Here is a 13,191-nt window from a genome sequence, read left to right on the forward strand (position 1 = left end):
AGGTGCTGGGGATCTTCCCTTTTCCTCTTTCAGGGCACATGTCGAACTTTGCTATGTGGCAGCTGGGTGAGTAAACCTCAGGGCGATTGACTGTTCCTATTCTGGAGACACCCAGGACTTCACCAACAGTGTTTCCCCCACCCTTCCATGCCCCACCTGAGTGAAGGTGTTTAGGATGGCAGCCTTGGAGAGGAAGAGAGGTGGAACCCCCTCCCCATGGGCTCCAAGGGACCAGGGAGGGAGGTAGGAGAAAGGGGGCCAAGGACAAGCTCCTGGGCTCAGCCATTTCCTCGAGAAATGCTTTGTTTCTAGTCTCACACAGGGCCCAGAAGAACCAAGTCTGAGCCAAGCAGAGCCCCGTAATCATGAGAGTAATCACCAGATCCCCCACATACCACCTCTTTTCCATGGGAGAATGTGGCCCAGGTGCCAAATCACTGGCCTACAGCTGTTTTTGGAGGCAGAGCCAAGGGGCCCAAGGAGGCGGCTGCCTCTGGGGGTGAAAGAGTGGCACCTCCCTGGGCGAGACATGTTTGCTGCTCTCGACCGAGGCCAGCAGCGTGGGGGTGGTGGGGGGAGAGGGGAGGGGATGAGGATGATCACATTGACCACATTCTGAGTGTTACCAAGTTTCTGCCACATATCCAGACTCCTTGTTTCTTCCAGGAGGTGGGATTTCAGACATTCCTAGGGGCTGGTTTCTTCTTAAAGCTGGAACTTCTTACCATGTCAGAAAGGAAATGAGGTTTGTCTGGCTGAGCCGGTCGTGGCAGGCAAGCCTCATTTCTGTCTTTGGCAGTGTCCCCGGGCAGAGAACGTGGTTACTCCCTTTGTCTGGGCTTCAGGACCTGTACCCAGGGTGTGAGGCAGAGGAACCCCGGGTGCACAGGAGGCTGTTAGGAGTGATAGGGTCAATAGACCGGAAACCAGAGGAACGTGGCACCCCAAGGACATTTGCCCTGCAGCGAGATGTGTGCCAGGGTCACCAAGAGTGGAGACAGGGCACAATGATGTCACGGTGTATTTGGGGAGAATGAGTGCCAGGTCACCAGGCAGGGAGTAGAGACAGGGCACAATGATGTCACGATGTATCTGGGGAGATTGAGTGCCAGGTCACCAGGCAGGGAGCCAGAAGGAAGCCATACAATGACCATTACGTCTGGCTGTCTCTGACTCCCCACTTGCTGTGTGACTCTGGGCAAGTTGGTTCCCCTCTCTGTGTCTCTATTTGCTCTTTTGTTTTATGACTTGCTCTCAGAATCCACCCTTGGTCTCCCCATAGTTCTGCCCTTCCTCCAGTAGGAAGTGCCCTGCGGTTGACTTTTCCTCTTGCCCTGAGACTAACCTTCTCTGTCTTCTTGAGGGAAGTCCATTTATTTCTGGGTCATCATTTGTAAAAACAGCAGAATCACCCCTTCCTGCTCTCCCCTCTCCCTTGCTCCCTCCCAGGGCTTCCTGGAGCATCATGGCATAAGCTGTTCAAGTTCTACCTGGTGAGGGAGGGCTGGCATGGCGTTGGAGACATCTCCCTCTTCTGCCCAATGCCATCCACGCTCCATTGCTGTCCCTCAGAAGTGCTTCTTTGTCTCCATCCTCCCTCTCACCTGCTCTTCCCTAACCTTCCAAAACTCAGGCTTCCTGATCATCCCCTACCAAGCTCAGCAGGGTCAAGAGTACCCAGGGGCCTGAGGGAGAAGCACAGGGATGCGAATGGGGTGGCTGTGCCTCTGCTCAGCTCCCAGGAGTAAGAGATAGGGTTAAGAGGAGCATAGAAGCCACCTCCCTACCCAGGCTCCTTTCAGCTGGGCCATCTGTCCTTTGACAAAGGGATCTAGGATTTCCTGACCTTAAGAAGGCTCCCAGTGGAAATGCAAATAAAAACCACAAAGAGGTACACAGATTTGGATGGTTATTATTTTAAAAACCAGAAACACAGCCGGGCGCGGTGGCTCAAGCCTGTAATCCCAGCACTTTGGGAGGCCGAGACGGGCGGATCACGAGGTCAGGAGATCGAGACCATCCAGGCTAACATGGTGAAACCCCGTCTCTACTAAAAATACAAAAAACTAGCTGGGCGAGCTGGCGGGCGCCTGTAGTCCCAGCTACTCGGGAGGCTGAGGCAGGAGAATGGCGTGAACCCGGAGGCGGAGCTTGCAGTGAGCTGAGATCCGGCCACTGCACTCCAGCCTGGGTGACAGAGCAAGACTCTGTCTCAAAAAAAAAAAAAAAAAAAAAAAAAACAAAAAAAAAAACCAGAAACACAAAATAAGTGTTGGCAGAGATATGCAGAAATTGGAATGTTAGCCATTGTTGATTCAGGGTGAAAGAAAAAAAGAAGAAATTGGAATACTCGTGCATTGCTAGTAGGAATGTCAAATGGTGCGACCCCTATGGAAAATGGTATGGAAATTCCTCCAAAAATTAAACATGGAATTACCATAGAATCCAACAAGTCCATTTTTATCGATATACCCAAAAGAAATAAAAACAGGAACCTGAACAGATAGTATTCAGCACTATGATTCATAGTAGACAAAAGAAAACAACCCACGAGTCCTTTGATGGATGAATAAACAAAAGGTGGTATATACAAACAGTGGAATATCAGTCAGCCTTAAAAGGGGAGGAAATTCTGACATGTACTACAACTCAGATGAACCTTGAAGATATTATGCTAACTGAAATAAGTCAGTCACAAAAGGACAAATATCGTATGATTGCACTTAGACGAGTTAGCTAAAATAGTCAAATTCACAGAGACAGAAGGCAGAATGGTGGTTGTCAGGGGCAGGGGGATGGAGGGGGAATGGGGAGTTATTGTTTAATAGAGTTTTAGTTGAGGAAGATGAAAACGTTCTGGAAATGGGTGGTGGTAGTGCAACAATATGAATGTACTTAATGCCACAGAACTTTACATTGGCACTCTGCCCCCAATGACTGGCTTTTCAGTTGCTACCTGTTCCCATTTAAAAATGGTTAAAATGAGCCGGCATGGTGGCTCATGTCTGTATGTAATCCTAGCACTTTGGGAGGCTGAGGTGGGCGGATCACCTGAGGTTGGGAGTTCGAGATCAGCCTGATCAACATGGAGAAACCCTGTCTCTACTAAAAATACAAAATTAGCCGGGCATGGTGGTGCATGCCTGTAATCCCAGCTACTTGGGAGGCTGAGGCAGGAGAATCGCTTGAACCTGGAAGGCGGAGGTTGTGGTTAGCCAAGATTGGGCCATTTGAAAAAAAAAAATGGTTAAAATGTAGAGGCTGGGCACAGTAACTCACGCCAGTAATCCCAGCACTTTGGGAGGCCAAGGTGGGCAGATCACATGAGGTCAGGAGTTTGAGACCAGCTTGGCCAACATGGTGAAACCCCGTCTCTACTAAAAATACAAAAATTAGCTGGGTGTGGTGGCCCATGCCTTTAATCCCAGGCACCCGGGAGGCTGAGGCAGGAGAATTGCTTGAACCCAAGAGGTGGAAGTTGCAGTTCATTTACTTAGCACGCCACTGCACTCCAGCCTGGGCAACAGAGTGAGACTGTCAAAAAAAAAAAAAAAAAAGTAAAATGACACATTTTATGTTATGCGTTTTTTCCCTCAGTATGAGAAAATAAGAAGGCTCCCTGGGATGAAGGCTTCGCCTGGTCTCTTCCTCTCTGGAGGTGGCAGAGCATGGTGGTTAGTCCTGGCATCCTCCTGGAGATTTGAGCATGAGACATGCTGGCCATGTGAGCTGTGCCACCTGAGGAGGATTGGCCAGTCCTAGGGACTCAGCCTGGTTGCTGAATCCGGCTGGGGACCCTGCCCCAGTGACTGGCTTTTCAGCAGCTACCTGCTCTCAAAACAAATGCTGTCCTCCCCTAAGGAGTCCAGGCTGTGGCAAAGCTATGACATAGGTACCACTGTCCTTTTGCCAGGTGGGGCTTAGGTGCAGAAGTTGAAGCCTGGACTCAGTCAAGATCTCAGGACTGAGAGCAAGGAGCCCCTTACTTCCAGGGTGCCCACTTGGTTCCCACTGACTGTTGGTGAAAACTAGGGGCTGAGCTGGAGGCTTTTTAGAGGAAGAAGTGAGAAGCTGGGGGCTGGATTATCCCTGGGGGTGAAAATGGAGTCAGCTAGATAGGTTATGTCTAGAGGGAGAGGAGGGTCCCCTGGTGTCAGGAAGGAAAGCCTGAGCTCCTTGTTAGACCCTGGATTGGAGGGTGGGCAGGACACTCAGGCGAGACACTGGCAAGGACTTGGTACTGGCGAGGATACTACCACACCCATTCTGGGAGTGGACTATACATAAATAAATCTTAAAAGTGGACCTATATTTTGACCTCACAAGTCAGCTTCTAGGAATTCATCCTAAGAAAACAAAGTAACACCCCAAGATGTATGTGCGTCAATGTTTGCCCTGCTGCTGTTTGTAGCCCTGGAAAACGAGAAGCCCCCATCAACAGGGGACTGTGTTAAGTAAAACGAAGTACATCCAAACAATCAAGTACTATGCAACCATTGAGAATGATGAAGTGGATCTATATTTATCGATTGGAAAGAGGCCTAAGGAAACAAAGGAAACTACAGAATGGTCTTTCCATATGAGGCAGGGAAATGTATGAATAATTTAGTGCAGAAATTACTCTGTAATTGTTTGTGGGAGCAGATGTATGAGCAAAAATTGACGATGATTTTCCTTCTCTACAGAGCCTGGGGCCAGGCCCCTGTTCTGAGGATCCTCGCCCCACCCTGGGCTGAGGCCTTTGTTCAGAGTGTTGGCCCTGTTAAGAGGGCATGCTGGGTTGTCCTCGGGGAGGAGTTGCATTCCCCACAAGTCCCCCAGCCTTGGAAGGGTGATGCAGGGTTCCTCCCCTGGGGGAATGGTGGAGGCCTGAACCCTGTTCACAGGTGATGGGATATGGCATGGCTGTAGGAAGGTCTGAGAAGGCAGAACAGGAGCTCAATACAGGCTGGGGGGGCTTCTGGCAATTCTCTCAGGTTTAGAAAAATAGTTACAACATTTCTTGCCACTCTTTTGTGAGCGCAATTGAACTGTCATGACTCAAGACACTAAAGAATAGAAAGAATGGGGTAGGAGAGGAACACTGTCCTGGCTCCGGAGGGGCGAGATTCTCCTCTGGTGCCTGATCAGAGCCCTCTGGGGAGCCCAGGAGGACATGAGGGGGACCCCTTTTCTAGTAGATCTTTGACTCCAGAATCTAGGAGCCCTGTTGCAGAGGGAGGCCCTGACATCTGGATTTTGACACAGACCTGAGCCTGGAGCTGTTGGAAACTCATTTCCGGGACAGATGTGGAATGCTAGACAATCAAACGTCGCCGGGGCCTTTGGAGCGCTCCCTGTGTCCTGTTGCAGTGGCTGCAGTGACTTTGGTCTCCCCTAATGACAGAAGCACAGGAGAAAGCCCAGCTCTTAGTTCCCACTTTCCTCCAAGGTGGGCCTGTGGGGCAGGGAGGGCGCAGGGGGACTCGTGAACCCCTCACCCGTGTTCGCCCTCCATGAGCACACTTGGTGCTTTCCCACATACCTTGTGTTGCTCCTTACAATAATCCTAGCATGGGAAACTCAGGCTCAGGGAGCTCACATGACTTGCACAAGGTCACACAGAATTTGGGTCTGACATGGACCTTCTGAGTCCCAGGCCAGGGCTCTGGCCACTGGACCATGACCCAGCTCCTCATCCACACAGTGTGGAAGCAGGGGGATGGAGGCTGTGAGGTGCCTTGCCCCAGCCATGGAAGTTGTGGCCTCAGCAGCACTGCTGAGAGAAGTACAGCCAGGATCCAGGGTTGGAGCCAAGAGCACCTTTGGGATGAGATTGTTTGTGTTTTGTTTTGTTTTCCCTTTACTGTTTTAGAGGACTTAGGAGCCTAGTAAACTTGACAACGGCAGTTCCGTATACCAGAGGCATCAGTGTCAGCACCGTCTGGGAGATGTACAGGAATGGTTAACACTCAAATAATCCATGAGGATGCAAGGAGGCCTGAGGTGTGGGAAAGAGGGAGGGAGACTCCTGGGGGCTGGGGATGCAAGTGGACCTGAAGACATGGGGCTTTCTGCCTCTGAAGCATCACTCTGGGCGGCAACAACCAGTTCCTGCTTCATGGGCAACACAGCTTCCTAATCCTCCTGGACCTGCCCTGCCTGGGCCAACACCTGGTGCTCAGGAGGGCTCAGCACAGTGTCTGTCTCAAGACTGTGGGGACCCAGAAGGCCAGGTGGAGACCTAGGATTCCCCAATAAGGCCTAGATGCCTGCTCAGTTCTCCCTTTCTCTTCTGGGCACCTTTCCTCCCCGACTGTACACCGTCTTCCCAAAGGAGGGCAATTGCCACACTGTTCCAAGACCCCCTGTAAGTTCTCAGTCAAAGGCATTTTCCTAAGCGAAGCCAGGGACTGTGGTTTGTTTTGATGACAAGCTGAATCAGGAGTGCTAAAAAGCAGGCTGTTGGGTTTAACTTCATCAGCTCCAAGCCTCAATGATTTGTGTTTCATGTGGTTTGCTCTGGATAGATGCTGACCTAGTGACAATGAGACTATGGAACAGGGAGAGAAGAATTGCATGCTGAGGACAGGAGAAATCTCCCCCATGAACAATTTGTCTATTGAGCAAGACATCTCAGATGTCAGCTTGGGCCATTCCTACCAGCTTGGAATGCTCTGTGTCTGACTCAGACGCTGTGTGTGTCTCAAGGGCGCTGGGCTTGGTGGCCTCTGTGAGTCTGGCTGGCAGATCTTGGCCCTGCTGGCTCCCAGGGTCTATGGGCACTCTTCCTGTCTTGAGTCTACCCTATCATGCAGGTTCACTGCCCACAACCTCCAGGAGACTGTTCCAAGGGTTTCATTTGTGGGAGACAAGGCCTGCCAGGCCTTTCCCTGGCCTCTCTCCAATCCTGAGGTCAGTACACATCCTAGCATACTGCTGGAAATGCCTCAATTTGGGGGAGTACAATTAGTTGAGGGAACTGAGGAAGTGCTGTACTGGGAATCTAGGGTTGACTCCTGGATGACCAAGGTCAGAATGTCAAAGGCGTTTGAACCACAGCGACTCCATCTTGAACTGGGGCTGGGTGAAATAAGGCTGAAACCTGCTGGGCTGCATTCCCAGGAGGTTAGGCATTCTTAGTCACAGGATGAGACTGAAGGTTGGCATAGGATACAGGTCACAGGCCAGGCGCAGTGGCTCACACCTGTAATCCCAGCACTTTGGGAGGCCAAGGCAGGTGGATCACCAGAGATCAGGAGTTTGTGACCAGTCTGGCCAACATGGTGAAATGCCATCTCTACTAAAAATACAAAAATCAGCTGGGCATGGTGGTGGGTGCCTGGAATCCCAGCTACTCAGGAGGCTGAGACAGGAGAATCACTTGAACCTAGGAGGCAGAGGTTGCAATGAGCCGAGATCGCGCCATTGCACTCCAGCCTGGGCAACAAGGGTGAAACTCCATCTCAAAAAAAAAAAAAAAAAAAAAAAAAAAAAAAAAAGATACAGGTCACAAACACCCTGCTGATAAAACAGGATGCTGTAAAGAAGCCAACCAAAACCTACCAAAACCAAGATGGCAATGAAAGTGACCTCTGGTGTCCTCTCCGCTCATTATATGCTAATTATAACGTGTTAGCATGCTAAAAGACACTCCCATTCCCATCAGTGCCATGACAGTTTAAAAATGCCATGGCAATGTCTGGAAGTTACCCTATATGGTCTAAAAAGGGGAGGAACCCTCAGTTCTGGGGGAAATCCCCACCCCTTTCCCAGAAAACTCATGAATAATTCACCTCTTGTTTAGCATATAATCAAGAAATAACTATAATACTCAGTCAAGCAGCCCACACCCTGTTCTGTCAGTGGAGTAGCCATTCTTTTATTCTTTTGCTTTCTTAATAAACTTGCTTTCACTTTATTCCATGGACTTGCCCCAAATCCCTTCTTGCATGAGATCCAAGAACACTTTCTTGGGGTCTGGATTGGGATCCCTTTCCTATAACAAGATCATCTCTCTAGTCCCCATCTGGACATGGGTCAGGAGGCTGCGAGGGCCTTTCAAAGCTGCCATTTTGTATTTCTAAGAAAACTCTTCAGCCTGAGTACAGTCACTGCTAGGGGCTAAGACAGAACTCCCATCCTCCCTCAAGGTCTCAAAGCCAGAAACAAAGGTCTACTTTGTCAATCCAGGAAACTAGAGAAGGGAAGAAGGACGGGCAGCCCCTGCTAGTTCCCAGGGATCCCCCAGGGCATGGCCAAGAGGCCAAAGGGAACTAGGCCTCAGCTGCATGTTTTCCTGGAAGGCTCTACTGCTTTTCCTTCTTCAGCTGGCCTCTACCCCAGACCAAAGCCGCAAAAACACAAAGTTCAGCTTAAAAAGTAAAACACAAAACGTGTCCCAAGGGTCTCTGGTGACCTGGCTCTGGTTTCCTCTCAAACATGGCCTGAGGCTGACCCCAAGGGAACCTCAGAGCATCAGCCTCTCACAGTGCCCTGGGGGTATTCAGTCCTGAGTACCTTGGCTGTAAGGCCAGCCCCCTGCTGAAGTCCCCCTTCCCAGAGTCCCTCTTTTTCAAGGGGACTTGGTGGTCAGGTGCCCGCTCTACTTTACCAGAGAGGAGGGGGACCCAGTAGGAGCTTTAGGGCTATGGGCCAAGGAGACCCTACTAACCTGGAAGGCAGTAATTATCTCCTCCGCAGGTAGTCACAGCATTTTCTGGGTCACAAAACACCTCTGTAACTTGGGAGGCTTGTTGCTAACGACATCTTTGGGAGGTGACACGGTGATTGGCTGAATGTAAAGAGTATGGACTTTAGAGCCAGTTACATTTGGGTTTAAAGTCTTGGCTTCAGGCCGGGCATGATGGCTCATGCCTATAATTCCAGTATTTTGGGAGGCCGAGGCGGGCAGATCACCTGAGGTCAGGAGTTCGAGACCAGCCTGGTCAACATGTTGAAACCATGTCTGTACTAAAAATATAAAAATTAGCCAGGCGTGGACTCTGTCTCAAGACAAATAAAAAAATAAAAATAAAAAATAAAGACAGCTTCACCACATAGCCACTGGGGAACTTTAGGCAAATTGCTTTTTTGTGGACATCCACAATTATCCCAGTACTATCTATTGAAAGCTGTTGTCCTTTCCCCACTGTACTACAATGCCACCTTGGTCATAAAGCAAGTGTCCTTTCCTGTGAGGGTCTGTCGCTGGACTGTATTCTAGTTCATGGATTCATTTATCTATCGTTGTCTCACTACCACATTGTATTCATTAGTACACCTTTTTAATGAATGTTGTTCTTTTTTTATTGAGTGTCTTGGTTCTTGCATTTCCATATGAACTTTACAATTAGCCTATCAAGAGCCACCAAAAAACCCCACCACAATCACCCAACTTTTTGAGATATTGATTGAAATGCCAGTGAGTCTATGGATCACTGTAAGAGACCTGATATCTTTAAAACATCGAGCCTTCAACCTATAAACAAGATAGAATCCTCTTTTGGTTTAGGTCTTCTTTCATTTCTTCACAGGGATCTTACACATTTTTATTATTTTTTCCTAGGTATTGTATATATTTTTACTATTTTTTTATTTTTTGAGACAGGATCTTGCTCTGTCGTCCAGTGGGGAGTACAGTGGCATGATCTTGGCTCACCGCAACCTCCGCCTCCCAGGCTCAAGTGATTCTCCCACCTCAGCCTCCTGAGTAGCTGGAACTATAGGTGCATGGAACCACGCCTGGCTATTTTTTTCTATTTTCTGTGGAGACAGGCTTTCACCATGTTGCTCAGGTTGGTCTCGAACTCCTGGGCTCAAGTCATCCACCTGCCTTAACTTCCAAAAGTGCTGGGATTACAGCCGTGAGCCATTGTGCCCAGTCTAGTTTTACTATTTTTAAATAAATGATAGCCTTTTGAAATACATTTTTCTTTTGTTGCTCGTATATGTAAGCACAATTTTCATACATTGACCTTGTATTCAGTAACCTTAATGATTAATTCTAATAATTTTCTCCACATTCATTTGGATTTTCTAAGTATCTTCGACAAAGATTTCCTGTCATCTTTAAATGATGTTTCTTCTGGCCGGGCACGGTGGCTCACACCTGTAATCCCAGCACTTTGGGAGGCCAAGGTGAACAGATCGCTTGAGCTCAGGAGTTTGAGACCAGTCTGGGCAACATGGCGAAACCCCATCTCTACTAAAAATACAAAAATTAGCTGGGCATGGTGGCGTGTGCCTGTAATCCCAGCTACTTGGGAGGCTGAGGCAGGAGAATCGCTTGAACCTGAGAGGCAGAATTTGTGGTGAGCCAAGATCGCGCCACTGCACTCCAGCCTGGGTAACAGAGCAAGACTCCATCTCAAAAAAAAAAAAAAAAAAAAAAAAAAGTTTCTTCCTTTCCAGTCTCAAAGCTTTTATTTCTTACTTTCCTGTGCTGTCTAGGACTTTCATTACAATGTTGAATAGAAGTAGTAGAGGTATTTCCGCCGGGCGCGGTGGCTCAAGCCTGTAATCCCAGCACTTTGGGAGGCCGAGACGGGCGGATCACGAGGTCAGGAGATCGAGACCATCCTGGCTAATATGGTGAAACCCCGTCTCTACTAAAAATACAAAAAACTAGCCGGGCGAGGTGGCGGGCACCTGTAGTCCCAGCTACTCGGGAGGCTGAGGCAGGAGAATGGCGTAAACCCGGGAGGCGGAGCTTGCAGTGAGCTGAGATCCGGCCACTGCACTCCAGCCTGGGCGACTAAGCGAGACTCCGTCTCAAAAAAAAAAAAAAAAAAAAGAAGTAGTAGAGGTATTTTCATTTATACCAAGTCTAGGTCTCTAAAGGAAAACTAAAGTTTCACCATTAAGAATGGTATTTGAGGCCGGGCGCGGTGGCTCACGCCTGTAATCCCAGCACTTTGGGAGGCCGAGGCGGGCGGATCACAAGGTCAGGAGATCGAGACCACAGTGAAACCCCGTCTCTACTAAAAATACAAAAAATTAGCCGGGCACGGTTGTGGGCGCCTGTAGTCCCAGCTACTCGGGAGGCTGAGGCAGGAGAATGGCGTGAACCCGGGAGGCGGAGCTTGCAGTGAGCCGAGATCGCGCCACTGCCCTCCAGCCTGGGCGACAGAGCGAGACTCCGTCTCAAAAAAAAAAAAAAAAAAAAAAAAAAAAAAATGGTATTTGATGTAGTTAAGAATGATATTTGATATAGTTTTATGTAGACCTTCATCATACTAAGAAAATTCCCTTCTATTCCTTGTTTGGTAAGAGTTAAGTTTTTTTGTTTTGTATTGTTTTGTTTTAATCATGAATGGATGTTGAATTTTATTAAATGCTTTTTGGCATCTATTAAAATGATCATATGATTTTTCTCCCTTATTCTTTTAATGGGGTAAATTTCTTGGATTGGTTTTCAAGTGTAAAGCCAAACTTGCATTCCTAGAATAGAAACAATTTACTCATTATGTAGTGACCTTTTTATGTATAGCAAGATTTGGTTGGCTAATCTACTATTCAGGATTTTTACATCTATGTTCATGAGTGAAATTAGTAGGTAATTTTCCTTACGCATAATCCTCCTTAGATTTTCACATCTCTGAAAAAATCTTTTTCTTTATTTCAATCTCATAATTATGTCCAAAGAAAAAAGTTTTGTGGCCAAGCACACTGGCTTATGTCTATTATCCCAGCACTTTGGGAGGCCGAGGCAGGAGGATCATTTGAGCCCAGGAGTTTGAGGCTGCAATGAGCCATGATCACACCACTGTACTCCAGCCCGGGTGACAGAATGAGAAGACCCTGTCTAAAAACAACAACAGAAAGGCTGGCAATGGTAGCCCAGGCCTGTAATCGCAGCACTTTAGGAGGCGAAGATGAGTGGATCACTTGAGGTCAGGAGTTCCAGACCAGCCTGGCCAACATGGTGAAACCCGGTCTCTACTAAAAATGTCTCTCTCCAAATATCTTATTGTACTATGCTCACCTATTTTCAGATTGCAGTTGACCATGGATTAATGAAACCATGGAAAAGGATACTGTGGATAAGAGGGGGACTACTGTAGTCAGAATTTTAGGGGACAGTGTTCTGTGTATGTCTGTTAGGTTAAAGTTGTTAACTGTATTGTTCAAATCTTTTTATTTATTTTTTTTTTGAGGAGTCTCGCTCTGTTGCCCAGGCTGGAGTGCAGTGGCACAGTCTCAGCTCACTGCAAGCTCCGCCTCCCGGGTTCACGCCATTCTCCTGCCTCAGCCTCCCGAGTAGCTGGGACTACAGGTGCCCGCCACCACGCCCGGCTAATTTTTTGTATTTCTAGTAGAGACGGGATTTCACCGTGTTAGCCAGGATAGTCTTGAACTCCTGACCTCGTGATCTGCCCACCTCGGCGTCCCAAAGTGCTGGAATTACAGGCGTGAGCCACCATGCCCGGCCCTACCTTAATGAATTTTGAAATAAAATCTTCTATACTCTTTGCTTGTTGAAAATTTCCCACTAGGCTTATAGCTTTTTCTATTTGTCTTTGTAGCTCTATCAATTCTTATGTCTTGTGCTTTGAGACTATATTATTAGAGATTTAGCAATTTAGGATTGTTGTATCTTCTGGGTTTAAGACTTTTTGACTGGGCACAGTGGCTCTCGGCTGTAATCCTAGCACTTTGGGAGGCAAAGGCTGGCGGAATACCTGAGGTCAGGAGACCAGCCTGGCCAACGTGGTGAAACCCCGTCTCTACTAAAACTACAAAAATTAGCCAGGCAATGATGGTGCACACCTGTAATTCCAGGTACTCGGAAGGCTGAGGCAGGGGAATTGCTTGAACCTGGGAGGCAGAGGTTGCAGAGAGCCGAGATCACGACACTGCTCTGCAGCCTAGGCAACAGAGTGAGACTTGGTCTAAAAAAAAAGAATTTTTGCGTATCATCTACTGGTTTTGCTGGTTTTCATTCAAGGTGTATTATCTCTTCATGAGCCATAAATTATATTTGCAAAATGCAATGCCAAAAATTGCTTATAGCAATAAGTTGAGGCCTGTGATGTCTTCCTCCAGAAAGGCTTTAAATTTGCTTCTGCCAGGCTCTTTGGAGTGACTGGCATTGCAGAATTACCTTATTCCAGTTGCAGGGATTCAGATGATTTGAAGCTGATTCCAATTAGGGTCTGTCCACCTGTAATTCACCCTTATTTCCAAGGTTCAGCTGTTCCATATCTCACC

General features: G+C 48.0%; 2 protein-coding genes across 2 annotated transcripts in view; one reads left to right on the forward strand and one right to left on the reverse strand.

The window, feature by feature from the left end:
• The window catches only part of B4GALT1 (beta-1,4-galactosyltransferase 1), a 64,862-nt gene extending 60,557 nt beyond the window's left edge, over positions 1 to 4,305 (forward strand). The window contains exon 3 of the mRNA XM_050760791.1: positions 3,598 to 4,305. Within this exon, the coding sequence (XP_050616748.1) occupies positions 3,598 to 3,762 (165 nt within the window). The 3' untranslated portion in view covers positions 3,763 to 4,305. The remainder of the gene's footprint in view (positions 1 to 3,597) is intronic.
• The window catches only part of CHMP5 (charged multivesicular body protein 5), a 297,689-nt gene that overhangs the window by 176,375 nt on the left and 108,123 nt on the right, over positions 1 to 13,191 (reverse strand). The gene's annotated exons all lie outside the window — the stretch shown is intronic.

Source organism: Macaca thibetana, chromosome 15 (assembly GCF_024542745.1).
Source record: "Macaca thibetana thibetana isolate TM-01 chromosome 15, ASM2454274v1, whole genome shotgun sequence".
Lineage (NCBI taxonomy): Eukaryota > Metazoa > Chordata > Mammalia > Primates > Cercopithecidae > Macaca > Macaca thibetana.